The sequence below is a fragment of the Thrips palmi genome, unplaced genomic scaffold (assembly GCF_012932325.1).
Source record: "Thrips palmi isolate BJ-2018 unplaced genomic scaffold, TpBJ-2018v1 HiC_scaffold_15, whole genome shotgun sequence".
NCBI lineage: Eukaryota > Metazoa > Arthropoda > Insecta > Thysanoptera > Thripidae > Thrips > Thrips palmi.
In genome coordinates, this window is record NW_023144624.1 from 9,982,048 (window position 1) to 10,006,956 (window position 24,909).

Sequence of the window (24,909 nt, forward strand, 5' to 3'; positions counted from 1 at the left end):
TTGTTTCAACAAATAAAATAGTGTAGTGTAGTTTGACTCCGAGCGGAATTTATAGGTATAAGCCATATCTCCACTTGTATTGTTAGTTAAAGTACCATGTTCAATGTTATGTTCAACACCATGTAGTCTACAAAGGATTGTTTTCTCAGAGAGAGGCCTGGGAAATTGAAATAAATGCTGTGAAACTATGTTTTCTTCAATTAATTCATTCATTTTAGCTACAATCTAGCAGTAATTTACAACACCACAGTCAACGTACATCCCTCAAGTTCAATATTTACAAGTTTTAAATTAACTAAATACACAAGACAGAGAGAGAGAGAAAGCGCAAATGCTTCTTTTACAAAACTTCACAAGGGAGACTACCTGTCATATGACACAATAATTTTCATGATTCACAATGGTCATTGAAAAAAAATCAAATAATTCAAACAACGTTTCTTAAACTGATGGGAGTCATTAAGTTACGTCAAAACAGTATTTAAATTGTACAATACGTATAAACACACACCATACCGTAGGTATTTCTTTAATTTAATTCACATAAATTTAACAATACCTAGCTGAACTACATATCAGTGAGCAGCAATGAGCTTAGACAACAAATGAAAATGAAACACATATCATGCTGGTAAAGAAATGCTGCTGTCACTCTAATTTAAAAAAAAAAACTTGGATTTGGAACGCTTTTTGTTGGCTTTCCGTGACTATATTTCGCAGTATCATTTACAAAGATATCACACAAAATTCCACGAAATAATTCAAACTTCTTCAGAGATGGGAAAAATCTACTAACGAAAAGTTGCAGCAGTTTACAACACAGTCAGTTCTTTGACCTTTATCACCAGCTACCAAGTTAAGATGAGGCAGGGACATTCACATAGGGACATAAAGAAATTGGCACTTATGGTCATGCAAATATAGTAACAAATGAAATTTAATAGAAAAAGACTTGGACATAAACAGCTACAAACATTCACAGAGTTGATAAATAGCTGAAGAGCATTTTGTAGAATATCAAGTGAAAGTCATTGAAAGACTCCCACTACTTGGAGCCTCCCAGACAATAATTAGATAAATACCTAATCAAGGCAATAAAATATGGATGAAAACAATTAAGTCACAAACATAATAAATTGTAATTCTACATTGACACACTGGGTTCAAATTTTAAAGCAGAAAGACATTTAAAACACATACATTCATGAATGCACACAAGTTGTTTTAGAAGAACAGAGAAAGATAATATTCTCTATTTGACACATTGGTTGTATTTGTTACAGCCAAAGAATGTTGTCGACGAGTATGATACCTACACAGGCCAGAGATGGCGCGAGCGGCTCAGGGGCAAAAATAGGCTACCGTCCTCACACCAGTGTGTTTGGTGTGTTGTAGACAGGTTGGAGGCCGACCAGGAAGTCAAGGAGGCAAGAAGGCTCCATGGCCATCCTTCCTGTGAGCGTTGTGCGTGTGGCCCGTCAAAAAACATATTTTAGCTTTACTTTTGACAATCGCGCAACTTCTTCCTTCACCGTAACATATTTACTGTAACACACGATGGTTTGCATGTTTGACATGACAATAGACATTGAAATGGACAATTGCTAAATTAAAGTACATGTGGCAACAAGCATCAGGTATCACGCTTCACTAAAAGATTTATTTACAAAATACTGTTGAAAATAAACCTAATGTCAAAACAAAAAATGTTTTTTTCAGATCGGAGTTGCAGAGGGTTGAAAATGGCAGTAAAGTATGAATTCTTATGGCATCTAAAACAAAACATTCAGGAACAGCTCACAACAGATGACTTTTTCTTCAAGACTATGTCTTCAATATTGAGATGAACTTTCTCCTTCCGTTTTGGAGGCACGGACTGAAGACAAAAACGCTTGAAAGCTTCTAGCTCCCGCTCATCATCATCTATATCACCATCTTCCAAGTCTATATCCTTGGGTGCAAACACGTTATCTGCAAAGCAAGAAAACACAAAAGGATTTTTAAAATGAATAACTAATATCTTAAATTTCCGTCTCTCTCCAAAACAATCTTGGGGAACGAAAAGATACTGGCTTCATTAGGACTAATATGTGCCTCGAATCTAAAATTCAAGAGATTTTTGTGTTGACTTCATGAGGGTTTGATATTTTGAACTCCAAAGTAAAAAGAGGCACTTTATAAGAAGCATCACTACATTTACCCTTGTACTTTTAAGGAAGGTTTGAGATCCACTATGGGCAGGATAGGAAGGGGCAGGAGCAGGGGCGGGGATGACTGCAAGTCACACACATCTAAATAGTTTCACAAGTTTCAACAAAATCAAATAAAAAAAAAAAAACTGGAACATTGGCATTACATTTTTAGCATACTGTGTAAATTTTATCTGGCATTTACACTTACCTAAAAGTTGCCAGTCATCATTGTTGTAGGCACTCTTTAGCTTATATTTATTCCCCTCAATGGCAGCAGCATAGTTTTGAGGTGTTACATGTTTGGTATGCTTGTCATGCATACTGAATGGCATAGGCTGTTGGGGTGGCGGATTGAAAAGGTGACCAGGATGTTCGAAATTGTGAGTTGGCGGCTCAAAGTGCCGCGCATTGTGATCAAAAGCACGAGGAGCGGGGTCCAAGTGTCGTGCTTGGTGATCAAAGTGCTGACGAGGAGCAGCATCAAAATGATGAGAAGAGGAATCAAAGTAGCGGAGGGAGGCTCCATCTAAATGAGATGATTGAGGAGCTTCATAATGACGGGGAGGAGCCTCCATGTGACGAGGAGGTGTCTCATAATGAAGCTTATGTGATTTAGGAACTTCAAATGTTTGAGGAGCAGGGCGATGTTTAGGAACATTGCTGCACTCAGGCACATAGCCATTCATTCCATTTGTCTGAAAGAACATCATGGGTTATTTCCGTGTTCATCACAGCGCAAGCAAATGTTTAGAGCTACAGTTAGCACGAATGTAAAGTAAAACAGTGCTTACCTGTTGAGCAAGCTTGGCATTTGCGAATCGGGGTGGTAATGTGTTGTTTTCTTTATTACGATTTTGGTGCAAGCTCGGAGGAGGATTACTAGGGGTGGGTTTACGCCCAGCTACTTCATCTGGCCCAGAATACCTGCACAGCAGAAAATAAGATAAGCAGCCTGCAAGTAGGAGCAAGTAACCAAAAGCTGTTGTAAACATACCTCTGTGGTGTAGGGTGGATGGCTGGGTTGCGAATGGTCACCATGTTCCCATTCACTTTAATGATGGCAGCTTGAGGGTTAGTAGCAGCAGCTGCAGGTTGCCCAGCAGGTGTAATGCTCACAGAATTCATACCATAAAGATAGGGGGAACCGTTTGAAGGTGGCCCCTGCAGTCTTGATTGAGCTTCTGCAGCCTTCTTGTTTTTATTATTCTTTTTCTTCCTGGACACAACCTGCTCTGGTTCTTCTTCTCTCTTGGCTATGTCCTGTTTCAGTTTGCCGGTGTCTACGACTATCACATTTGAATTGGGATCCTGGCCTGAACCAGAATTATAATTGCTAGGAGGTCTGTTTCCAGAAAGAGGAGCTGCTATAATAGTAGTTGGAGTGGGATTAAGAACCACAGTTTTGGTAACTTGAGGCTTGGAAATAGGAGGTTTCCTTTGAGCAACTTGGCTAGGATCTACTTTGGTAATGGTAATTCCAGGCGGAAGTTTAAGGTTTTCAAGGCTAAAGTCTTGAGATGGCTCCGGAGTGGTCTGCCTTGGTGGAGGCAAAATAGGCTTCCCATTTAGGGTAAGTGTGGTGGAAAAACGTTGCTCTAAGCCTCCCAGTGACGGCGAAGCAGCCGCGGCCGCTGGCTGAATGGTAACATTCGGTCTTGATGCAGCCAAGGCCTGTGTGGTCCATTCTAAGCTTCCAACTGGTGGCATATAAGATCCAAGAGTGAGAGGATTTGGAATGATACTGGTTGTGATTCTTCCACCTTGTTTTGAAGACCCCTTTTGTTGTTGCTGCTGTGGCTGCTTCACAGATGCTTGCTTTTGTTTTTGCTTTTGTTGCTGTTGTTGCTGGTTGGGTACCTGAGGCTGTTTTTGTTGCTGTGCCTGTTTTTGTTTCTCCTTTCCTTTCTGCTGTTGCTGGGCCTTCTCTTGCTTCTGCTGTTGTGATTTTAGTTTTTGTTGTTCTTTCTGTTTCTTTTTTTGTTCCTTTAACTCTTGCTGCCTCTGCTTCTCTCTTTCTTCTTCTTCCTTCTGTCTCTGTCGCCTAAGCTCATCCTCCAATAGCTGTTGTTCCTTGCGAGCCTTCTTCCGTTCTTTTTTGGTCATTTGAACTGGAATGAGAAACTCGTCATCTGAGTCGGGCTCAGGAGTACCTTTACTGACTTTATTTGTGGGTTTAGGTTGTTCTGTTTTTTTACCCTTCTTTGCATTAGATTTCTTATTCCTGAGTCTCTCTTCTTCCTCTAGCCTTCGTTTTTCTTCTTCTAGACGCAGTCTTTCTTCTTCCTCTTCTCTCAGACGCTGTTCTTCAGCTAACTGTTCTTCTTCCTGCTTCCGCTGCAATCTACGAAGCTTCTTTCTTTGAGTTTTGGTGAGACTGGACAAATCTATTTCTTCCTCTTCTTCTTCCTCCTCTTCATTGTCTAAGCCCTCTTCCACTTGTATTTGCTGCTGCTGTTGTTGACGAAGAAGGCGCCTCTCCATCTTTCTTTGCTTTTTAGTTTTAGGCGCTGATGTGGCTTGATCATGACAGACTGAAAAAGAAAGAGAAGGGGTTAGTAAAACACTTCACAAAGTTAAAAATTTAAAAAAAAAATTGATTTTATAAAACTTTGTTTCAAAAAAATTTCTAAGTAGGAGCCAAAAATGATTGATGGGTCTGAGCAACTTACCCACTTCATTCTGACCATTCACTAAGGTAAATAAGACTTTATCTTTGTCAGGGGTAGCACCTTTCAGGGTAATTGTAACAGTGGGTTCACTACTGTTGGGTTCCATTACACGCCTAATTGTAACCATCTGAGGCTGATCTGAACTACCCATCTTTTTGGCAACTTCACCAACTTGACTTTTGATACGATCCCGTATACTTTGAGCAGTGGCGCTAGGAATAGTTGATACAACTTCTTCTGTTCCTAAAAATTGTTACAAAGTGTTAATAAAATAAAGAATGGACTCAATGAGGCTTCAAATCATAATAAGTACAGTATACACACTTTTAGTGGATCCCTTTTTACCCTTCCCTCTTGGATCAGAGTCCTTGAGCATTGTGATGGTAACATCAGGGGTCTGAGCCTTGGCTGCTTCTTCTCTCTTCAGCTGTTCAAGCTTCAATGAAAAAAAGTTATGAATGAATAAGGTCCACCTTAGAATGAAAAAAATCTTCAAATTCACTTTGTAATATTCAGTTAACACTAACCTTTTTCTGCTTCTGTCTTTCCCTTTTGGCTGCTTTTTTAGAGTCTACAATCTTTGGTTCAGGATTTGGGCTACCTTCAATAAAGTCCAACAATTCATCGATTGGCCTAGTATCTTCTATCTTAACAGGCTCCTCCTTGGGTGGGGCGGGGACTGGGGTTGCCACTTTCCTCTGACAAGCAGCACCCTGAGCTGGTTGGGGAACTTGGGCAGGCTGTGACGCCATCCCTGGAACATAAAATATAAATGAAACAATGGAAAAAGTGCTTCCAGGAGCACACATTTCAGGAGCTGACTCAAAAACAAATGTGCAACGAGAAAGCAACATGTCTAGACTATGGTCCAACCTTTGGGCGCAGCACTGGCCGCTGCTTTTTGGTTGCTACTGGTAACTGTCACTTTGACGCTGGTGGACGGCTGCGGGTACGGCATCGGATACATTGGCGGAAGCGTGTCCGGCGAGTGGTCGGGCCGTGATATCACTCTGGGCATCAGCTTGAGCGGCCGAGGCTGAGGCTGCGTGTTGGTGCGAACGGTGCCCGCCTCCGCCAACTTGGCTGCGGCCACGTGTGAGGGCCGCACCCCCTTGGCCTCCGAGCCCTCCGCCTGGACGGCCTGCGCGCTGCTCGCAGCGGCCGCGATCACAGTCTGCCTCTTCTCGACGGTGCCGGTAAACGCTGTCTGACTTGAGCCCGCTGCAGGTGGTGCAAATGTAGCAATATTAACGGGAGCATTCAACGCCGAGGCAAAATTGGATTGAGCACCTCTCATGGCCACGGCCACTGCCACTGCCCTGGCGACCCTCGCACCTTCCGCCTCGGCGGCCTCGGCCTCGGGGCCCGTGTGCTTCAGGTCGGGCTTGACGGGGACAGGACGGTGCAGGCCCACCAGGTACGGCGGGCAGGACTCGGGCTCTGAGCAAGTCGACTTACATGCCGTCTGGGACGACCCCGCCGCCATACTGTACGCAAGCGCCCGGGCGGCGGCGGCCCCGGTCAGCGGTTGGGCAGCGTGGGGCACTGCTTGGGGTGCACCTTGAGGAACCACCTTGACGCCCGCGCCAGCCACGCGCGTCGCCACCACCGGCCCCGTCGCGCCCATCTTGGCGGCCCCAGCAGTTGCAGCCACTCCGGCGGGCATGGGGGCGGCCGCCCTGACGACCACGGTGGCGCCCGCCTTGCTGCCGGGTGCGACTGCAGCTGCAGGTGCGCCAACCGTGGTGGGCCGGGGAGGGCCGGTCACCACCTTGACGGCGCCGGCTGGGGCCTTGGTGGCCGCCTTGGTGGCCGCCACGGCCGGGAGGGCCACGGACCCGGTGACCGTCCGCGCGCCACCCGCGGCTGCTGCTGGGATCGGGACCTGTGGCCGCATCGCCACTGCAGCTGCCGTAGTCTGGACAGGTGCAGCTGCAGCAGCAGCAGGCGCCGTCTTGCCCGCAGCAGCTGCCTGGCCCGCCTGCGCCTGCCTGGCCTGCGCGTTCTTGGCCGCCACCGCGGCCTGCTGCTTGCTGGCGCGGCTCTTGTTGAGCTTGGAGCGGAGGCGCTGCCGGTTCTCGTGGAATCGGTGGCTGGTCGGCGCGGCGGGGGGCTGGGTCATGCCAATCAAAATCACAGATTAGTCGAGGTCTCAACAAGGCACAGCGAAGCGCCAAACTCCGCGGAATTAATGAGCAAGCGAACTCACCGCCCCGTGGCCAAACATCTCGCAGAAGCAGCAGTCGCAGTTCTTGGGGTCTCTGTGGCTGGGCGAGTGCGTGTGCTGCTTGTGCTTGGCCGAGGTGCACGTGTGGCCCAGTTTGGGCTTGGGGTTCGAGGCCGTGGCTGGGGCCGTTTCAGCAGCCGTCGGCGCTGGGGCCGTGGCGGGGACCGCGGCCGGGACCGTGCTTGTGGCCGCGGCCTGGACTGCGGCTGGCACCGGAGCCGAGGCCAAGGCTGGAGCCAGGGCCGGGCCGGGGACGAGGTCGGGATCGGTGCCGGGGGCCGGACCGGGGCCGTGCTCAAGGCCGCGGGCGGTGTTGGAGCGTGGACCGGCGACTCCGACGATGACACGGAAGGCGTGAGCGACGGCGACGGTGACGGTGTCGGCGACGCGGGGGTGGCTGCTGCCGAAGACTCTTGGGCAGCGCGAGCTATTTCAGCCTTCTTCCGCTCCAGAGCTTCTTCCAGCATTCCTAAGACAGACCAATAGGTCAGGCCACCTTACCAAGACAACAGTACCTCAGTTGTTAAATGGTATCTTTGTCAAAACTCACCTTGAATGGTTGCTCGAGTAAGAGGATTTTTGCCAGATGGAGGTGTAGTGGGAGGTGAGGATGGGACAGATGATGCTGTAAATACAAGATGATAAGAATGAGACGAAAATAAGGATTCAAAAACAACAAGACACAGAAGTGAAAATTAAGGTAAAGTACTTACAGATTCTCTTCACAGACGGTTCTTCGGTGGGAGTAGACATTCCTTGAAGGGAAGGAATGTTAGCAGGTGGTGATGCTCCAGCCTTGGTCAGTAAAAATATTGGTTCTTGATTTGTATTTGTAGATGTGACCTAAAAAGTAAAATAACATCAAAGATACAAGTAGGAAGCACTGCAAATCCTGTTCAAAGAGTACTAATGTTCTAAGTCCAAGGTAGAAAGTAACTTTCTTTGCTTGATAAAAATCCAAAGTTACTAATATTAATAACTAAATTTTAAAATTGGCTTAAAATTATATTACCTTTCCGGCAAATTCTGAAGGGGGCAAGGCAAAGTCAGCTGGGGGACCTGGGTACATGTCAGTGTCTGGTATATTGACGCCTGGGCCCGCAGTAAAGTGGGCACGGGGCTGGGGTTGGGGCTGTCCTTCTTTCGCATGCACATTAAACGACACTTGAGGGACTTTGGCATCAGCGACTGCTGCACTGTCTACAGGCCCCAAATCATTTCTCTTGACTCCATTCACCCGTTGATGACTGTTATTAGACCTCTTAATCTGAATTGTGCATTTTGTCTCTCCTAGTTGTACATTGGCTTGCTCTTTTCCCAAGTTTGGACATCCAAGGTTTAGGCAGTGTTTTGCATGTTTGGTCCCTAGAGACTTGAGCGATGATTTGACATGGTGCGAATGAGAATGGCCAGTAATCCCATCACCATCTATTCAAAAAACACACAAAAGAAAAAATTTAAAAAAATCAATGATTATATTTTTTTTAAAATCACATTTAAATCCATAAGTTGCCAATAACTCTTGAATGCTTCATCAAGAGCATCAAGAGGAAGGTACAACAAAAACTTACTGCCTGCTATTGTGTTGGTAAAGTGGTGCACAGGATCATGGTTAGGATTGAGAGGACGTTCTTCATGGTTACACAAGCATCCGCAGCGCAAGGTGCACCACCAACCTGTGGCAGTAATGCAAAGCAAAATTGAGAGCAGTGAAAAAAATAGATAGATTAGAGACATGTCATTAAATTGCAAGTCTGTTTCACCTCTGAGCCATTTTGAGGAGCACTGCAAATATGGCAGGAACATTTCTGATCTGCAGCACTTCTCTGGATATGTTCTAGGGTTGGTCCATCTCCAGCTCCATCTCCAGCCATCCTCGGGCCATCAAGAGTAGGGCTGTAAACGGTACTGATATATAAAACACACACACAACATGTAACTCGAGTGAGTCACACCAGGTAGAACCGAAAAACTTACCTATAATCAGCAGGAATACCAGGATTGTGCGCACGGCAAACAAATAGGTGAGATAGACAGCACTCATCACAAGGACAAGATTGAACACGATTACATGAAGGACAAACTAAGACCTCCGCTCCATCTTCTTCTGATCCATTTTCAGCTGCTAGGCTATTGCGATCTAGTTCAATTCTGGACAAGAGAGAAAAATTAGACATTTCAGATGAAAAATATGACCAGATTCTAAATTATTCATAATTTAAGAAATTTGAACTTACCCTTCATCAAGTGAACGTTGCACTCGTTTACGCTGAGCTTTAAACATTTCCCAATCTCGCAGCAACATTTGCTGCTTTGCCCTGATTTTGGCCTGCTGGTTGCTAAAGAAAGGGGATAATGTAAACAAAGGGGAAGAAAAGTACTGTAAAATAATAAAAATTAATTTCAGCAACCTACTTGTATTTTTGTAAGAGTTCATATGACTCTCGCCACATTGCCTGTATAATACTCATTTCATCATCAAAAGCCATGTAGAACCGCATCATGTCCTGCACTTCTGGACTCTAAAAATATGTCAAATATTAGTAACTTTAGTAGACCTAATATACTTTTAAAATTGCAGAGAGTTGTGGTAGTTGACACATACCTTGTCACTAACCATACCGATCATTTCAGGCAATTTGTTGGCAATGACAGTATCGTTGTACACAACTTGGTAATACACAGCTTTGTTAAGTAGTTCCCATGTCAGATTGAACCGAGATAAATGCCTTGCTTCTAAATCTTCTAGTATAGGAGCTATCCTCTTGGCAGCAGATGATACTTTGTCATAGCAATAGAAAAGACCTACAAAACATTTTTTAAAAATAAAATTAAGCAAAAACTTAATCATTTTTTCTGACAAAGAAATTTTGTTTTATTTTACCATCAAAGAACTGAGCAGCAACTAGGGTGTCTTGATGGTGGTCTTCTGAGATTTCTTTAAGCCGTGTTTTGACAGCACTGGCTACCTCATGAACTTGTGATTGCAGCCTATGATAGAGTTGATGTGGATCGGATTTGGTTAGCCTGGAAAAATTAAAGAAAGAGGATAGAGAAAACTGTACAGGGCAAAGATAAATATCAAGGGCCATGTCAAGTAGATACCTTTTTGCAATAGCTTTCATATGTTCATCTTGGGAGGAATCAACTATTGGCATCACATCATCCCGAGGTGTTTCCAAAATAATATGATACACTTCTCGAACAAAGTGGCGCAGCTCCATCCATGCTCCCTGGAGTTTACGCTGCTCATTGAGTTGTAGCCTAAAAGGTTAAAATTGGTACCAACTATGTGAGCACAGATTTAAAAAACAAAAGGAAAACGACAGCTAAAATTTAAGTACCAAAACACACACCTTTTTGATTCACATGCTTCACATGTGCATGTTTCTCTTCTACGTTGTAAGGCTTCTTGTCGCATCAATTCCTTAATGTCTTCCTCATTAAGAGATGAATTCTCCTCCTCAGTGGATACTGCCCCATCACTTTTAACAATTCGTTTCAAATTTGGCGGGCTCTGAGGGCTCTCAGATTCAGCTTCCACTCTTGCATCATCATGGTCTTCTGACATTTGCACTTTTTCAGTGTCATTAAGGTACATTTTACTTTCTGCAATTCTCTCAGAGTTGCTATTAACTGTGTTGGCATCACAGAAGTTTTGAAGTCTTCCACTGTCCAATTTTAAGTTAGTCATGGCCTCAGAGAGCAGTGCTGTTTGATCTAACTGATGAGGAATGTTTGACCTTGGTTGCATACATTCCTTAACTTTATTTAATTTTCTACGCCTCATACTATCACATAATCTTCCATTAGGTGCGGTTTTCTTTCTGATAGTCTGTCTAGTATCATCAGAGCTATCAGAAGACGGGTACGTAGAGGGTAGCTTGTTCACATCTTCTCCACCAATGGTTTCTGCCAATTCAGGAGTTTCATCCACAACTTCACTTTCAGCGAAATCATCTTCATCATCAGCTTCCACACCCCCTTCTTCATCATCATCTTCGTCGTCATCCTCATCATCCTCTTCATCATCGTCCTCATAACCATCTTCATAGTACCCATCAACCACAATTTCAAGGTCTACATCTGACTCTTCCACACTGTTACTTCCTTCACTATTGGATGAAGGCACAGGGCATGTATATGCATTAGAATCTAAAAGTGTCTTGGTAATGAGAGCGGTTTCTACTTCTGGTAATTCGGAAGGTGTTCTGCTGATACTGTTAGGATTCTCCTCTGCACTATCAACCTGTGTTTTTTCTTTGGCTTGATTCAGTTGCTTATGATCCACTCCTTCACCAATGGTCAATATGTCACTGACTTCATTCACCAATTGGATCTGAAACAAAGAGTTTAATACATGAGCAAAAACAATAGATCAGAGACAAATTCATGTACAGATATGTATCAAATTTTAGTCTAAGAAGAAATACATAAAGCTTATACAGTTGATAGTGGTTAAAGAGAAAGGGACGTGGATGGTTAAAAATTTAAAAACTTAATGGAATTGTAATAAAATTAATCTACAGATGAACAAATTAAATATGCATACTGAGGTCCACAAAAATAAACACCATCACTGACAGTTCGTTTGCAGAAAGAACAATGATTTTAGCATTCTCCAGGACGAAGGTACAGGAAGAGAGCTAACCCTAAAGGCAAAATTGGACTCATTCCGACATGTACTGTCAGATTTACAAATAAAAACAAACAAATGCAGAGAGTGTAGCCCTGGAGCAGGGGAGGATGGAGTCAGAAAACAAAGCAGACGAACCTCTTCCTCCTCTCCGGGACCTAATTTGGGCCCGGGAGAATCTTTAGTATCACTCGAAGAAGTTTCATCCTCTGCTTCAGCCCCTTCCGCCTCTTCCCGTTCCATATTTTCGCTGAAAGGATCAGAAAGTTGGTCCTCTCTATCTTCGGGCTCTTCGTGCTCTTTGCCGAGAACATCACCCATGTTTGGTTTGCAGTCGGTCTCTCCAGACGGCGAGCACCGCGCACCACTCATTATCCTACATAAACCCCAGGCCAACCCTTCCCTTTCCTACCCTCCCTGCTAAAGTAATGACACAATCACAATTCGTCTAATTCCTACGAGCCCGTAGTGGATCGCTTGGCCAACATCAGACACCAACAGCAATATGGCCGACATGCCTCTCAAGCCACGGAACCGTTCTGCTCCGAAGACTAAGGCAGTGAACGCATCAAATTCAAATTTTTCGAATTTTATTCCCTACTAGAGGCGAGTAGGATACTTTCGCGCGTCACTAGATACCATTCGGAGCTGCAGATTTTAATTGAATGCAAGACCAGCTCATAATCTTTGCAAATTTTCGAAAGAAACTCGAAAAAGGAAGATCCCTTTTCAGGTTAGCCACACATCATGAAAGTTACCTGCGGGAATCGGTGCTTCCGAAACTCAGTTTAAAGGGAGAAAACTCAGTGTCAACAAATACCTGTAGTACAAACGAATGCCGTAATGTTTCTTCTTCCCATGAAGATCCATTTTAGACAGCGAATTCAATATAATTGCAGAATAAATAACTGGCCATGGTGGGAAATTTCGTGGGGTAACGGGGCAATGTTTTTTCCCGCCCGGTTTGAAGTGTCGCGCGGTGCGCCGTGAGTGTGGGTTGCATCTCACGAAACGTATCTGACTACCGAACCTCATTGTTTGTGGCGTGTGTGAAGGTAAACTCGTACCAAGCAATGGACAGTTTCGAGAGCTTGTTGATTCGACGACGCCAGGAAATTGAAGTGGAGCTCATGAAGTTGGAGGTGGATGCGTGGGCTGCGGTCGGCAAGGAGCAGCAAGTGCCCGTTACTGACAGGCAACGGAAACTGGTAATGCAAAATTAAGAGTGTTTTTTTATGCACCCAGTCTCAAGCAGTGCCATTCAACTTGAATTGGACGATTGCTTTCTCTAGGATTCTTTAGCAGCCGAGGTTCACCGAGCTCGGCTGTCGTATCGAGAGGTGGCGGCAGCCGTTGTGGATGGGCTGCAGGTTGTCTCGGCCAAGGTCTCGGCCCCGCCGCGGCCGCGGCGTTTCGGCCGCAAGGAGCAGCAGACGTTGACCGAGGCTGACGTCCCCACCATCAGCGACGACGCGGGTTTGCAACGTAAGAGGCCTAGACGGTGTCAGTCAACATGAATGAATGGACAACGGAACGAACGAATGAATGAATGAAACTTCACTTTACGTGTATAGGTGAGGCGGAGCTCGCAAGGGAGGAAGTGGAAGCGTTGCAGAAGGTCGTTGAGCTCCATGACGATCAAGTTCGTCTTTCGAAGGAGCCTGTTGAGGGCAAAACCTTCGCCGGGTCAGTCTGCTTTCCTGAATGTTTGTGCATTGTGGAAGTAAGGTTTACCACATTGTTTTCCATTCCATTTACAGTATTCGAGAGAGTCGCAGTTATGAGGACGCGGCACTTGATGAGGTTGCGAAGAAGATAGCCAATCTGGAGAAGGAACTAACAGAAGCAGAGCAGATTTCAGAAGATGTACTCGGTCAGTAAAATTCCATTATTAATGCGTAATTTTAATCACAATAAAAGACGCGACTTACTTAATTGGACTGATGAGCTGTCCCTCTGTTCCTTTCTTATTTAGTTTTCACTTCAGAAGATCCCGGTGAATGGATTCCGGACACCACTCGCACCGAAGCACCATGGGATGAAGACGACATCGAAGCAGTTGCAGTGCAGGCGGAACCGTCTCAGACCCTCCGTCGACCCGCTGGAGCCCAGACTGGAGTATTCCCGGGCGCACTTCATCCCACAGGAGTCCAGGCTTTGACGCCGTACGTCGCTCTGCAGCCCGCCGTGGCTCAGGCTGGTGCAGCTCAGCATCGTCCTCCTGGAATACAGAGGGGAGTATTTCTGAGCAGGCCTCGGCCCCCCGGAGTCCAGACTGAGTGGCTTCTGGGCGTCGTTCGTCCCACCGTCACCCTGCCTGCAACTCCGCAGCACGTTTTCCGCCCCACTGGACTCCAGGCTGGAGCCACTCAGGGCGTGCTTCGCCCCGCTGGAGTCCAGGCTGGAGTCACTCAAGGCGTGCTTCGCCCCGCTGGAGTCCAGGCTGGAGTCACTCAAGGCGTGCTTCGCCCCACTGGAGTCCAGGCTGGAGTCACTCAAGGCGTGCTTCGCCCCGCTGGAGTCCAGGCTGGAGTCACTCAAGGCGTGCTTCGCCCCGCTGGAGTCCAGGCTGGAGTCACTCAAGGCGTGCTTCGCCCCACTGGAGTCCAGGCTGGAGTCACTCAAGGCGTGCTTCGCCCCACTGGAGTCCAGGCTGGAGCCACTCAGGGTGCGATTCGTCCCACTGGCGTCCAGGCTGGAGTCACTCAGGGCGTGCTTCGCCCCACTGGAGCCACTCAGGGCGTGCTTCGCCCTACTGGAGTCCAGGCTGGAGCCCAGGGTGTGCTTCGCCCCGCTGGAGTCCAGGCTGGAGCCCAGGGCGTGCTTCGCCCTACTGGAGTCCAGGCTGGAGCCCAGGGCGTGCTTCGCCCCGCTGGAGTCCAGGCTGGAGTCACTCAGGGCGTGCTTCACCCCACTGGAGTCCAGGCTGGAGTCATTCAGGGCGTGCTTCGCCCCACTGGAGTCCAGGATGGAGCCCAGGGCGTGCTTCGCCCCGCTGGAGTCCAGGCTGGAGCACAGGGCGTGCTTCGCCCCGCTGGAGTCCAGGCTGGAGTCACTCAGGGCGTGCTTCGCCCCACTGGAGTCCAGCCTGGAGTTTCACAAGGGAAAGCTTTTCCGACAAGAGTCATTGCTGAAAGAGCAGCCGCCCCCGGCTTGGCTGGAGACTCGCCATTTCAAACGAGAAGTCAGCCTGCTGCCCAGCCTTGCCAGCCCGATAGCCTGCTGGTGGAGTTCCAGGAGGACATGGGGATGTCTTGGCCGGCCTCACAGCCCACAGCGCACGGTGCGGCGTCCTCTACATCCAAAGCCAAGTTCATCCCGAAGAAGCCCTTCCTATCGAGGTTCCAGTCCAAGAATTGAACACTAAATTGCACAGCTGTGTACTTTTTAATCAGTTAAATAGAATCTAAGCCCTTAAGAGGCAACGTTCAAATTGAACCAACTTGTGCGCAGTGATTGTGAGCGTGTTTTCCTCTATGCAGTGCAATGGAGTGCACTGGCGTGGCAGTGGGGCGATGTGGTGCCGCCACTGCTAGCGGTCCGTCGGTCCGTTCCAGTCCCTTCCGTGACCCACAGCCCCCTCGGCGCCGGGCAATGCTTGCTGCGCGCTACGCACGGTGCATGCGAGATGTGCTCGCAGCGACGGCGCGAAGTTCAAATCACGTGACCGGAAGAGGGTTCGGAGGCTCGCGACGGCGCCGCCACCAGTGCGCCACTAGCGGCCACAGAGTGCCGGGGCTCGGCCTGCATGGCCGGCACCTCTCGCTCGCTGCCCCAGCTGCCCCCTTCCCAGTGTGCCGCAGACGAGTCGTTAAGTGCAGCGAGCAACACATCGTGCTGCATGCCTTCGAGACGTCGGCTTGGGTTTGACTGCGGCTCAGCGGATCGGTTATGCGGCCTCTCCCTCGTTATCCGTGTGCGCCTCGGTGTGCGCGGTGCAGGCGGTGTGCACTCGTGGGTTACGGAATCATCGCGGCAACGCGGTTTTAAAAACTTCCTGGAGGAACAGAGTTTTCGTCCGCGAGGAGTGGCTGGCGTAGAGACGCCTGTGACCGTGTTATGGAGTTTGGCGCTTTGCGTTTTCGACTCATTTCCGTGTGACTCCGCTTTCTTGCTCGACGCTGCTGTGCAGAACGTCTACACTGATTCCGAGAGTCGTTTTCGCCGCTCTGTCTCTCTCGCATCTATGCGAGCGCCTATGAGTGCGAGAGAGACAGAGCGATGAAAACGACTCTCGGATTCAGTCTGCTGCAGTTGCTTGTTTTCGGCGCTCGAAGACTGATTGGGTCGCTGGAAGGGAGACGTTAGTGCCGAGCAAGGCCGCTAAAATCGTCCCTGTGAAATCGTGAATGAGCGCTGCTTGGTGTTGTCGCGGCGTGCCGGGCGTGCCCCACTGCTGTCAGGGTGTCGCTCCAACACGCGAGACTCGTGCACCATCTGCTGCTGCTCACCTCCTTCTCGGAAGCGGAGGGCACTCCGAGTTTTGAGCCACTTCTCCACTTCTCGATCTGGAGCCACATTCCCACAGGAGGCCGGCCTTGCGCAACCGAGTCCCGATTTTGAGTTTCCTCCTCCTCGTGGTGCACCACTCCACCGTAACGTATGCGCGCCCCAACTGGATGCGAGCAGGAACTTCTCTCTGGCGGCGACAGCGGTGAAGGGATGAGTGCGAAGTGCGTGCCGGCCGTGCCGGGCCAGGTCGGCGAGTCGGGCGAGGCGTTTTACACCCCGCCGTCTCTGTCTCTGTCATTCCGATCGCTTGCGCAACGTGCGGGACGGGGACGGAGCGAGTCTGGCTGGTGTGGCGGCCGACCGCGCGGTCTTCCCTCCCCCACTCGCACGCGGTCCGGCTGCAGCCCGCCGCCCCGCGCCGCCCCGCGCCGCCCGCTGGCTGGCCCAAGCATGCCTGGGCGTAGCGCGCCGCGTAGCGCCCTGCCTCCCTCCCGCCTCTCGCTTCGCCTCGCCTTCCCTCCTGCCTTCCCTTCAGTACCGCGCGAGCGCTCCGAGAGGCCAGACCGGTGCCGCGCGTCGCCTCGCCGCCCCGCCGCCCGCACAGACGCCGCCGCCAACGCCGTGCTTGACGCGAACCGCGGCCGGCCCGCGCCGCCAGGCCCGCCAGGCCCGCCAGCGACACCTGTTAGCGTTACCGCGACACCGCCGTCCAGTGGATTAACGTGACCGGCATTACCTGTGGATTACCCGTCGGCCTGTCGGCAGCCTGTCGGTGCTCGAAGTGCTGCAGGCGCTGGAGGCGGCACCAGCATGAAATCGCCGCCCTGGCTGCGGGCACGCCGTCCTCCCCCGCTGTGGTCCTCCTAGTGCAGTGCAGTGTGTGTGCCCAGTGTTGAAGTGCCGCGGCGAGATGAGGCCGCCGACGTGCCTGGTGCTGTCGCTGCTGTCGCTGTGTATTGGATTAACCTCCTGCCAACAAGGTGAGTGGCCGGGCGCCGTGTCGCCGTGCGGCCGGCACACTGTAGGGGCTGGTCGGCGGTCGGGGCGGGAGTGGGCCCGGCCCGGCCCGGCCGGGGTGGCTGCTGTGTGCTCTTGATTTAAATTTCAAGGCGGGCGGGGCGGGGCGGCGACATTGTCAGACGCAATGGCACAAAGGACCGGGCCGCCCCGCGGCGCCCCGACCGCCAAGTCGCCTCGTCAAAAATTTGAAAGCAAATTGCTAATCATCCCGGCGCGTGCTGCGCAGTGCTGTGTGCTGGGCAGCCGGGCCGGCCAGGCTACAGTGTAAAGGCTCATGCTGCGAGCGCCGAGCTGCGCCGCGGGGTCGCGTAAAAATGAACCACGCACCTGTGGGCCTTTTGCGGCTCGAGCGCGATTATGGTCCGAGAGGGGGTGTCTCTCTTTCTCGCACTCACGGGGCGCACAGGGTGGGTGCGAGAGAGACAGACCGACGGACGCCTCGCTCGGAGTCAGCCCGCTGGGGGCTGTGGAGCCGGGCCTGGATAGCCGTCGCCCTGTCATCCGAGTACCCATGTCCGCCGCCCGGTCCGCGGGGAGGTTCGAGTGGTTCGAGGTTCGCCGTGCGACCCGGCAATCGCCTCGCCGCTGATGCAAGAGACCACAACACCGCGGTGCGGCACGGCGGGGCGTTGCTGCGTTGCTGCGGCGCTGCCACGCCTCGGCGCTGCCTTGGCCGCCGTGTTGCGGGCGTTGCGCGTTGCGCGTTGCGGGTACATTAGTGACGCAGGCAGGAGGCTCACACGACGCGCGATTCGCGCACGCCCCGGACGCCAAGCCTCCAAGCCGACCGACCGGGCCGTGGCACAGTGGGCCAGGAGACCCGTGGACGCGGCCAAAACTATAGGCGCGCCTTGAGCTCCAGAGTCGCTAAATGGAACTCGAACCGAACGTGTGACCCCACTGATGGATTGCTCTCCGAACAAGGAATCCATTGGCGGGGTCACACGCTCGGTTCGAGTTCCATTTAGCGACTCTGGAGCTCAAAACGCGTCTAGAGTTTTGGCCGCCTCCACTGGTCTTCTGGCCCACTGTGCGTGGCCGGCCGTGGCGACATCTCGTTAAGCCTTGCCGGACCACTGGTGGCAGCAGCAAAGCCCCTGGTGACAAACAACAAGGACAACAACAAACACGGGGTGGGGCTGAAAGCGGCGTCACTTTGACCGCGCCGCGCGGTCCGCGTGCATGCAGTGGCCCGGAAACCGCTAAGCCCATCCCGTCCCACGGGCCGGTCGACGTAGCACGGCGACGTCGTCGCCAACGAGGATCGAACCCCAGCACGGCCGCTGCCCGCTGCATGCTGTCCACTTCTGGCTGTTGCCGAACAGTGCTCTCGTCGCTCTGTCTCTCTCGCACGGCGCATGGAGGCGGCTTGTAGCGGTGTCTGCCGTCTGATTCCGAACACTGCTTCGTCGCTCTGCCTCTCTCGCACCCCAACGGACCGCCCCATGAGTGCGAGAGAGACAGAGCGACGAAAGCAGTGCTCGGAATCAGACGGCAGAGGGAGAGGGAGATGGCGCGAACTGGTCGGAATGAGCCTGCTAGCCTCCAGCAGCAGTGTCGGCGGGTCGGCGCCGCGTCCGAACGGCCGAAGCGGCCCAGCCCCGAACTGACAGACGTTAGCTTACAGTACTGCCCTGCGCTGCCTCCGCATTGTTGGCGGCGTTTGACGGCGAGCCCTTCGGCCCTTGCTGCGGCCCCAGCAGGGCGGTCGTCGTTCTATCTCTCTCGCACTCATGGGACGTCCTGTGTAGGTGCGAGAGAGACAGAGCGACGGCCGCGCTAGCCCTCGAGGCGGGAAGGGTTCTCCACGTTCTCCACATGATGCGCGCTGCCCCGGCGGCTGCCCGGCGCTGCCGCGTCTTCGCCGCTCTCGGCCGCATTCAGACTCCGGCCCGCCACACGCACACGCACACACGCACACACACACGCACACCACCGCGCCGCTCATTGCGCCGTGAGCGCCAGAACGGCCAGAACCCTATGGAAAAGGGGGAAAGCGGTACGAATGTCGTGCGTGTGTGCGCGTGTGTGTGCGTGTGTGTGTGCGAATGGCAGCGTGCCTAATGACTTTGGCCCGGCGGAGCGTCTTTATGCCTCAATTACGGACCATGTCCCCCCGCCCCCCTCCAGTCCGCCCACGTGACTGTTAGTGAAATGTAGCGCTCCATGTTCGGGCCGCCGCGGCCGTGCGGACGCTGCATATTCCGCGTGCAAAGTGCCGCCCACCGCGCAGGGCCAGACTCCGGCCGTGCATGCAGGAGCTGATATTTTAATTTCACGACGACGAGGAGAGGAGAGAGAGAAAAGGGAGGGGGGAGGTATTCAATTCGGCTATGCTTCGAGCCCACTTTCGTTTTCGCATAATTCTCCGCGTGGAACACAAGGCGGTGCAGCCCAGCGTGGCGAGGCCCGGCCGGCGAGGCCCTCGCCCTGCCTAGCTGCGGAGCGAGCGAGCGCGAAGTGGCCGCCGGCGGCCCGGCCGGCTCGCGTGCACAAAATGAAAATGAGAGCAGAAGTTCCGTCGGGACGAGCGGGCCGGGCCGGCCGAAGGGTTGCAGTGCGCGCGCATTACCGCACAGTGGCGTGCCGCGTGCCGCGCTCGTCCCGTCCGCGGAGACATGACTGCAAATCGAAGAGCGGCCGCCGCTTTCCCCGGCCGGGCCGCGGGTCGGGCTGTCCCAAAGTGGGGAATGGCGGAATTCCACCTGCCTGGTCTTGCTTCCTGCCATCTCGCTCCATCTCGCGGCGGCGCCGCTCTCCTCTCGTCTGCCCACATCCTGGCTTTCATTGACTGATAAGAGGACCTGGGGGAGGAGGGGCGAGGACGCTGGCGGGCTGGCGGGGCTGACCCGCAGCGCGCCGCAGCGGGTGTCCTCTGAGGAATGCGGCCGAATCAAAATGAAGGGGTGCGGGCGGGCGAGATTCGAACCCGGGCCGGGCCGGCCGGGCGGCCCCAGGTGCCGGCTTGCTGGGTTATTGGAGACGCGTTCTTTGCCCCAGCCCCCACCGCAAACAGCAAACCGCTAGCGGAGGTGGTTTTTTTGTGTTTTTTTTTTTCGCAGGGCGTGTCGGTGGGGGTGGTGTTACGAAGCGTGACACGCTTGCCTAATTTTTCTGTCTATATTTGGTCGGGAAAATATGGCCTGCCCCACTCCATGCAAGAACGGCAACTCTGACTCTGGAACAGGCCGCCAGCAAGTTTGCCTCCAAACGACTGACTTCTGTTTGATTGTGTGTGTGTAAGGGGGGAGGGGGAGTCTGTGTGTGTAACGGGCCCTTTTACCTCTTTTTCCAACTTCCTCCCTCTTTTTTTATTATTTCCGGGGCCAAGCGCGCACAAGGTTCACGGGCCGCGGCTGACCACCCGTTTACCTTTCTCTGGCTGCCCCATCGGGGTGCCTCTGTGAGCCCTGCCCCTGTGTCTGTGTGCGTGTGTGTGCGCGCATTGTGTAGGGGAACTCGATTCCCCAATCACGGCCCGTCATATTCCGGGGCGCGTTTTGTTTCGCCACCCCCTCCCCTTGCGCCCCCCCCCCCTTCTCCCTCTCCCTCCCTTCCTCCGCTCGCCGCGCGCGGTTCGAGCTCTCGATTCGGTGGCGATACCGAGCCAGTCATTTCAAGCCGACACCCCTCCGTGTCCCAGCTCACGTCTTCGCCATCACGACAAAAACATTCCCCTTTCTGCGTGTGTGGAAAGTCAAGCGCGGGCACCCCCCGCTGCGTGCATGTGTGTGTGTGTGGGGGGGGGGGTCGATTGTGTGCTTGTGTGTGTGTGGCTTGGGTATAAGGGGTAAGTCCAGCAGCGGGCGCGTTGTGGTGTTCTACTTTGGCGGTTGCTTTGCGGTGGCACGGTGGAGGTAGAGGTGGGCTGCGGGTCATCCCATGTAGGTGCGAGAGAGAGACGGAGCGACGAAAGCGACTCTCGGAATCAGTCTGGGGCGGACTCTGGGCCCCTGCCGCGGGCCGGACCGTGGGAGTCAACTGGTGGACAGCAGCGCAGCATCGCGGCAGCGTTCCTGGGGGTTGCTTTGTACTTTGTAGCGTGCAGCGAGGCGGCGAGGCTCGCCCGGGCCCGGACGCCCAGCCCCCTCGCAGCCCGCTGGCTTCTTGTAGTCTGCTCCCTTGCTCGCACCCTTTCCACCCCCGTGTCTCCTGATGGACTCACTGCTGAGAGAGAGAGAGAGAGAGAGAGAGAGAGAGGGAGAGAGAGATGAGGTGAAAAAAAAGGAACACGCGCAAGGCCGAGTGGTTTTGGAGGGAACGCTTGCACCTTTTCAGCGTTCGTTTGAATGGAACGGAATGGCGGGTTGGCGGGCCTGGCAGGCAGACTCCGGCAGGCAGACGGCGTTACGGAGGGCTTGCTGTTCCTTTTCCAATTCCTCGCATTGCCGGCCGTCTTATTTGTAGGGACTTCTCTCTCTCTCTGTCCCTCTCTTTGTCGGCTCATTACCGCAAGTTTAAATGCAGCAGCCACGAGATCGGGCGAGAGAGACGGCCGCTTTGTGGGAATGGCTCGGCTCGCTCGCTCGCCGGTAACAAGGGTTACATCACGGCATCGGGAAAATGCACTGCCCCTGGAAGTGAAGTGAAGTGTGAACCCGGGAGTCGCAAAAAGGTCGCCGTCGTCGCACGAGATGTATTGGTTCTTTTAACGCGCCCGTCGTGCGATGGCGCGTTTTTCCGGTTCCTTTTGAGGAGCGCCTCCCTGGTTCCGGCGTCCCGTGGTCCTCGGCGATCCTCCTCGCCCTCCTCGCTGGCGCATGCATGCAGCAGGCAGAAGGCAGGCCAGGCAGGCTGGCGGGGATATCCAGCAGGATTGCAACATTTTCCGCGCAGCATCCGTGCGGCCAGGCAGGCGGCCAGGCAGGCAGCCAGGCAGGCGGCACCGCGGTCGCGCAGCAGCTAGAAGGCCGCAGGGTTTCCTGTAGGCGCAGTGGCCTCACGGACGCAGTCTGCCCACCTCGGGCGTGGTCGCGGCGAGGCGAGGCGCGGTGTTCCAAACACTAATGATGCCTCACCATTCAATGTGGTCGCTGCCGGCACGGCGCACAGCCTTGTGTTCGGCGACATGCCTCGTTTTATTCCTCCAACACTTTCTGTCCGTTTCCTCCGCCCAAAGGTTACAAGAAGCGCCGCAGTTTTACTCTTGCTTTTCGTTTTCTCGGTGTGTGGGCTGGGCAGGCTGGGCGGCGGTGTGCGGCCGGGCTGAGTGTCTCCACTGCCAAGACGCCACGCGGGTTTGCTTAGCAGGGGCAAAATGCAGTGCGGTTCGTCGCGATCCCTACGGGGCACCTCAACGAGTGCGAGAGAGACACGGGGCCTCTGTTCCTGGGTCGGCGCGTGGCGCCCGGTGGCCAATCCGGTGTCGGCACAGAATCCCGCCCGACTGGTCCAACCGACCAGCGGAGCGGTGTGTCATTTTTAACTACTTTTTCCGAGACGGGAAGCATTCCTGGTTCCGGGCTGGGCGTCAGTCCAGTCGGTGTGGCCCCGCCCCGCCCCGCCCTTGTCCTCGGCGACACCACGGCGGCACACTTGGGGGCCTCGCCGGGCGCCGCTTTGAAAAACGCTCGGCGGCAGCGGTGGCGGTCATCACCTTGGCGGCCTCCTCCGCGCGGGGCGGCGGCGGGCGGCGGAAGGGACATCCTCTGGAGAGCCTCGTCATGCCCGCAGGAGACGCCTCCAGCTGGAGCCTGCAGCGCCGCCAGCGCCTCCAGCCGCCGTCACGGAGCCTCCGCGTCGGGCTGGCCGCCCAACCGGCCAGTCGGCCACGCCCCGTGGGCACGAAAGCGAGAGGGAATGGGAGCCAATCGAAAGTGGCGGGGCGCCTTCACGCCGCCACGCAGCACACCGCTGCAGCAGGGTTGCCTACTCGGCCTCCGGCAGGCGTTCGTGCGGACGCCTACGAGGTAGCGGTTGTGCTCAAAGCGACTGTTCTGGGGTGGAGGCCTGCACTCCCTCCCGGGGATGTATACCTCCTCTCTGACTGGTCATACTGCGAGTGGGAGCATGTAGCCGATTGAGGTTCTTCTCCGCCGGCATAACGTGTCACCCTAGTAAGGACGACCTTGTCTCGTTTTGCAGTGCAGGCGAGCATGTGTCGGGCCCGAAATGGCATACGATCATGTGTGGTCTAGCCCTTAATGGTAATGGTACGAGGTAGGCTACCACGCCGCCACGCAGCGCACCGCTGCAGCAGGGTTGCCTACCCGGCCTCTGGCAGGCGCTCGCGCGGACGCCTGCGAGATAGGCAACCACGTCGCCACGCAGCACACCGCTGCAGAAGGGTTGCCTACCCGGCCTCTGGCAGGCGTTCGCGCGGACGCCTGCGAGGTAGGCAACCACGTCGCCACGCAGCACACCGCTGCAGAAGGGTTGCCTACCCGGCCTCTGGCAGGCGCTCGCGCGGACGTAGGCAATAGCGAAGAAGGCCGCGGGGCGTTTGTTTGGGACTTGGCGGCTCCGCGGAGACTCGGCGGAGACGACGGGGTGGACGAGGGAGAGGCGGAGCCGTGGCGGCGAAGCGAGCGGGGTAACAGAGCGGAAAGATAAGGGGACGGAGCAGGACATCTATAAGGGATGGGAAGGGCGAACGATGAGGCAGAAACGAAGACGCGAAACCCTGAGCACACAGCGGCACAGCCGGGCACACGGCGACGGCTTTGCGTACACAGGGAGGTTAAGGGAAGGAGGGCGCACGGACGCGAGCACACACACCCACCAACGCACACACACGCACACACACGCACGAGGGGGAAACGAAGCGTCTCTGTGGTCGTGGACGAGAATGGATTATTTATCTTACACGTGTGGCGCTAGCACTGCTAGCGAGGGGTGGAATGGCCCCACACTATTTGGCAGGCGAGCTCTCGCCCGGCGCTACACTGTTCGTTTATTGGCGCGTAAACGCCGTTCGAACGGCGGTATCGGCGAGTGCCGCAGTGCGAATAATTGAACGCTCTCCTTTTTGCGTGGGCCGTTGCTGTGCGTCGCGTCCACGTGGAATGGCGGTGCTTCTCGCGCGTGTCCGTGTCGGTGTTAAGGTGTCCGCCCGTGTGTGTGTGTGTGTGTGTGTGTGCGTGTGTGTGCGCGCGCGCGTGTGTGTGTGTGTGCGTGTGCGCGCGCGTGTGTGCGTGTGGCCGTGCGCGCTGTGTTCCCCTCGCGTCGGACCGTCGTGTTTTCTGCTTTGTTTCTGGGCGAGCGACAAGTGATGCGGAATCGAACGAGATGTGTATCTGTGTCGGCGTCCTGGAGGGGCGTCCCGGAGGGCATCCTGGAGGGGCTCCCCGGCGCCTCGTGCGCAGTGCGACGTCCCCAGGGACCCTGTCGTCCCCCGGCACGCCCCGGGGAGGGGAAAGGGGGGGGGGGCGAGGGAGCGCGCGTAAATAAGGAGGAAGGCTCGTGAAAAGGCAGCAAAGCCAAAGCCGCCGGGAAAATACAAGGTCGCATATTTTCGTTGCAATATTTTCTTTTTCTTCCCCCCCGCGAGCGCCGCTATGTGTGCGAGGCCTCCGTTTTGCGGTGTGTCGGTGTGTCCTGACGCCCCGTCGAGTGTTTGTGGATGGGATGCGTAGAAGTGTTGCCCGTGAGTGTGTGTGTGTGCGTGCGGTTATGTGTGTTCGTGCGGGGCGTGGATTTGCTGTAGCGTCCACGTGTGTGTGTGCGCGCGTGTGTGTGTGCGTGTGTGTGCATGTGTCTGTGTGTGGAGACAAA

At 53.5% G+C, this 24,909-nt stretch overlaps 3 protein-coding genes across 4 annotated transcripts in view; 2 read left to right on the forward strand and 1 right to left on the reverse strand.

The window, feature by feature from the left end:
* Positions 1 to 186: 186 nt before the first annotated feature.
* On the reverse strand, positions 187 to 12,232 carry LOC117641202. Its single transcript, XM_034378349.1, has 24 exons — positions 11,863 to 12,232; positions 10,445 to 11,427; positions 10,194 to 10,352; positions 9,973 to 10,115; positions 9,694 to 9,893; positions 9,504 to 9,610; positions 9,326 to 9,427; positions 9,066 to 9,239; positions 8,839 to 8,984; positions 8,660 to 8,764; positions 8,101 to 8,516; positions 7,802 to 7,931; positions 7,639 to 7,713; positions 7,476 to 7,557; positions 7,071 to 7,269; positions 6,879 to 6,974; positions 5,735 to 6,746; positions 5,389 to 5,615; positions 5,186 to 5,297; positions 4,862 to 5,104; positions 3,187 to 4,723; positions 2,984 to 3,116; positions 2,401 to 2,887; positions 187 to 1,971 (listed from the first exon to the last, which is right to left on the reverse strand). Exons 1-24 carry the CDS (start codon positions 12,094 to 12,096, stop codon positions 1,787 to 1,789), a joined length of 7,287 nt encoding a protein of 2,428 aa, XP_034234240.1. The 5' UTR covers positions 12,097 to 12,232; the 3' UTR covers positions 187 to 1,786.
* A 102-nt stretch (positions 12,233 to 12,334) lies between these two features.
* LOC117641856 lies at positions 12,335 to 15,127 on the forward strand. Of its 2 annotated transcripts, XM_034379556.1 has the most exons (6): positions 12,335 to 12,457; positions 12,780 to 12,932; positions 13,017 to 13,209; positions 13,299 to 13,410; positions 13,485 to 13,597; positions 13,700 to 15,127. In XM_034379556.1, exons 2-6 carry the CDS (start codon positions 12,798 to 12,800, stop codon positions 15,082 to 15,084), a joined length of 1,938 nt encoding a protein of 645 aa, XP_034235447.1. In that variant the 5' UTR covers positions 12,335 to 12,457; positions 12,780 to 12,797; the 3' UTR covers positions 15,085 to 15,127. The 2 variants fall into 2 exon arrangements, with proteins under 2 accessions (XP_034235447.1, XP_034235446.1); XM_034379555.1 differs by lacking the exon at positions 12,335 to 12,457 and having other exon boundaries at positions 12,710 to 12,932.
* A 1,702-nt stretch (positions 15,128 to 16,829) lies between these two features.
* Positions 16,830 to 24,909, forward strand: part of LOC117641203 (gamma-gliadin-like) — a 110,341-nt gene continuing 102,261 nt past the window's right edge. Inside the window, exon 1 of the mRNA XM_034378350.1 lies at positions 16,830 to 17,156. Coding sequence (XP_034234241.1) covers positions 17,087 to 17,156 — 70 coding nt within the window. The 5' untranslated portion in view covers positions 16,830 to 17,086. The remainder of the gene's footprint in view (positions 17,157 to 24,909) is intronic.

What these genes read in the sequence shown, in the direction of transcription:
- LOC117641202 (XM_034378349.1), bottom strand. Translation starts at nt 12,096, where the DNA reads ATGAGTGGTGCGCGGTGCTCGCCGTCTGGAGAGACCGACTGCAAACCA. An exon ending in GTCCCGGAGAGGAGGAAGAG is followed by an intron (nt 11,428 to 11,862) that starts GTTCGTCTGCTT and finishes TCTTTGTTTCAG; the next exon opens with ATCCAATTGGTGAATGAAGT. An exon ending in ATGCCAAGCTTGCTCAACAG is followed by an intron (nt 2,888 to 2,983) that starts GTAAGCACTGTT and finishes ATGTTCTTTCAG; the next exon opens with ACAAATGGAATGAATGGCTA.
- LOC117641856 (XM_034379556.1), top strand. Translation starts at nt 12,798, where the DNA reads ATGGACAGTTTCGAGAGCTTGTTGATTCGACGACGCCAGGAAATTGAA. An exon ending in GAGGGCAAAACCTTCGCCGG is followed by an intron (nt 13,411 to 13,484) that starts GTCAGTCTGCTT and finishes TTCCATTTACAG; the next exon opens with TATTCGAGAGAGTCGCAGTT. An exon ending in GATTTCAGAAGATGTACTCG is followed by an intron (nt 13,598 to 13,699) that starts GTCAGTAAAATT and finishes TTTCTTATTTAG; the next exon opens with TTTTCACTTCAGAAGATCCC.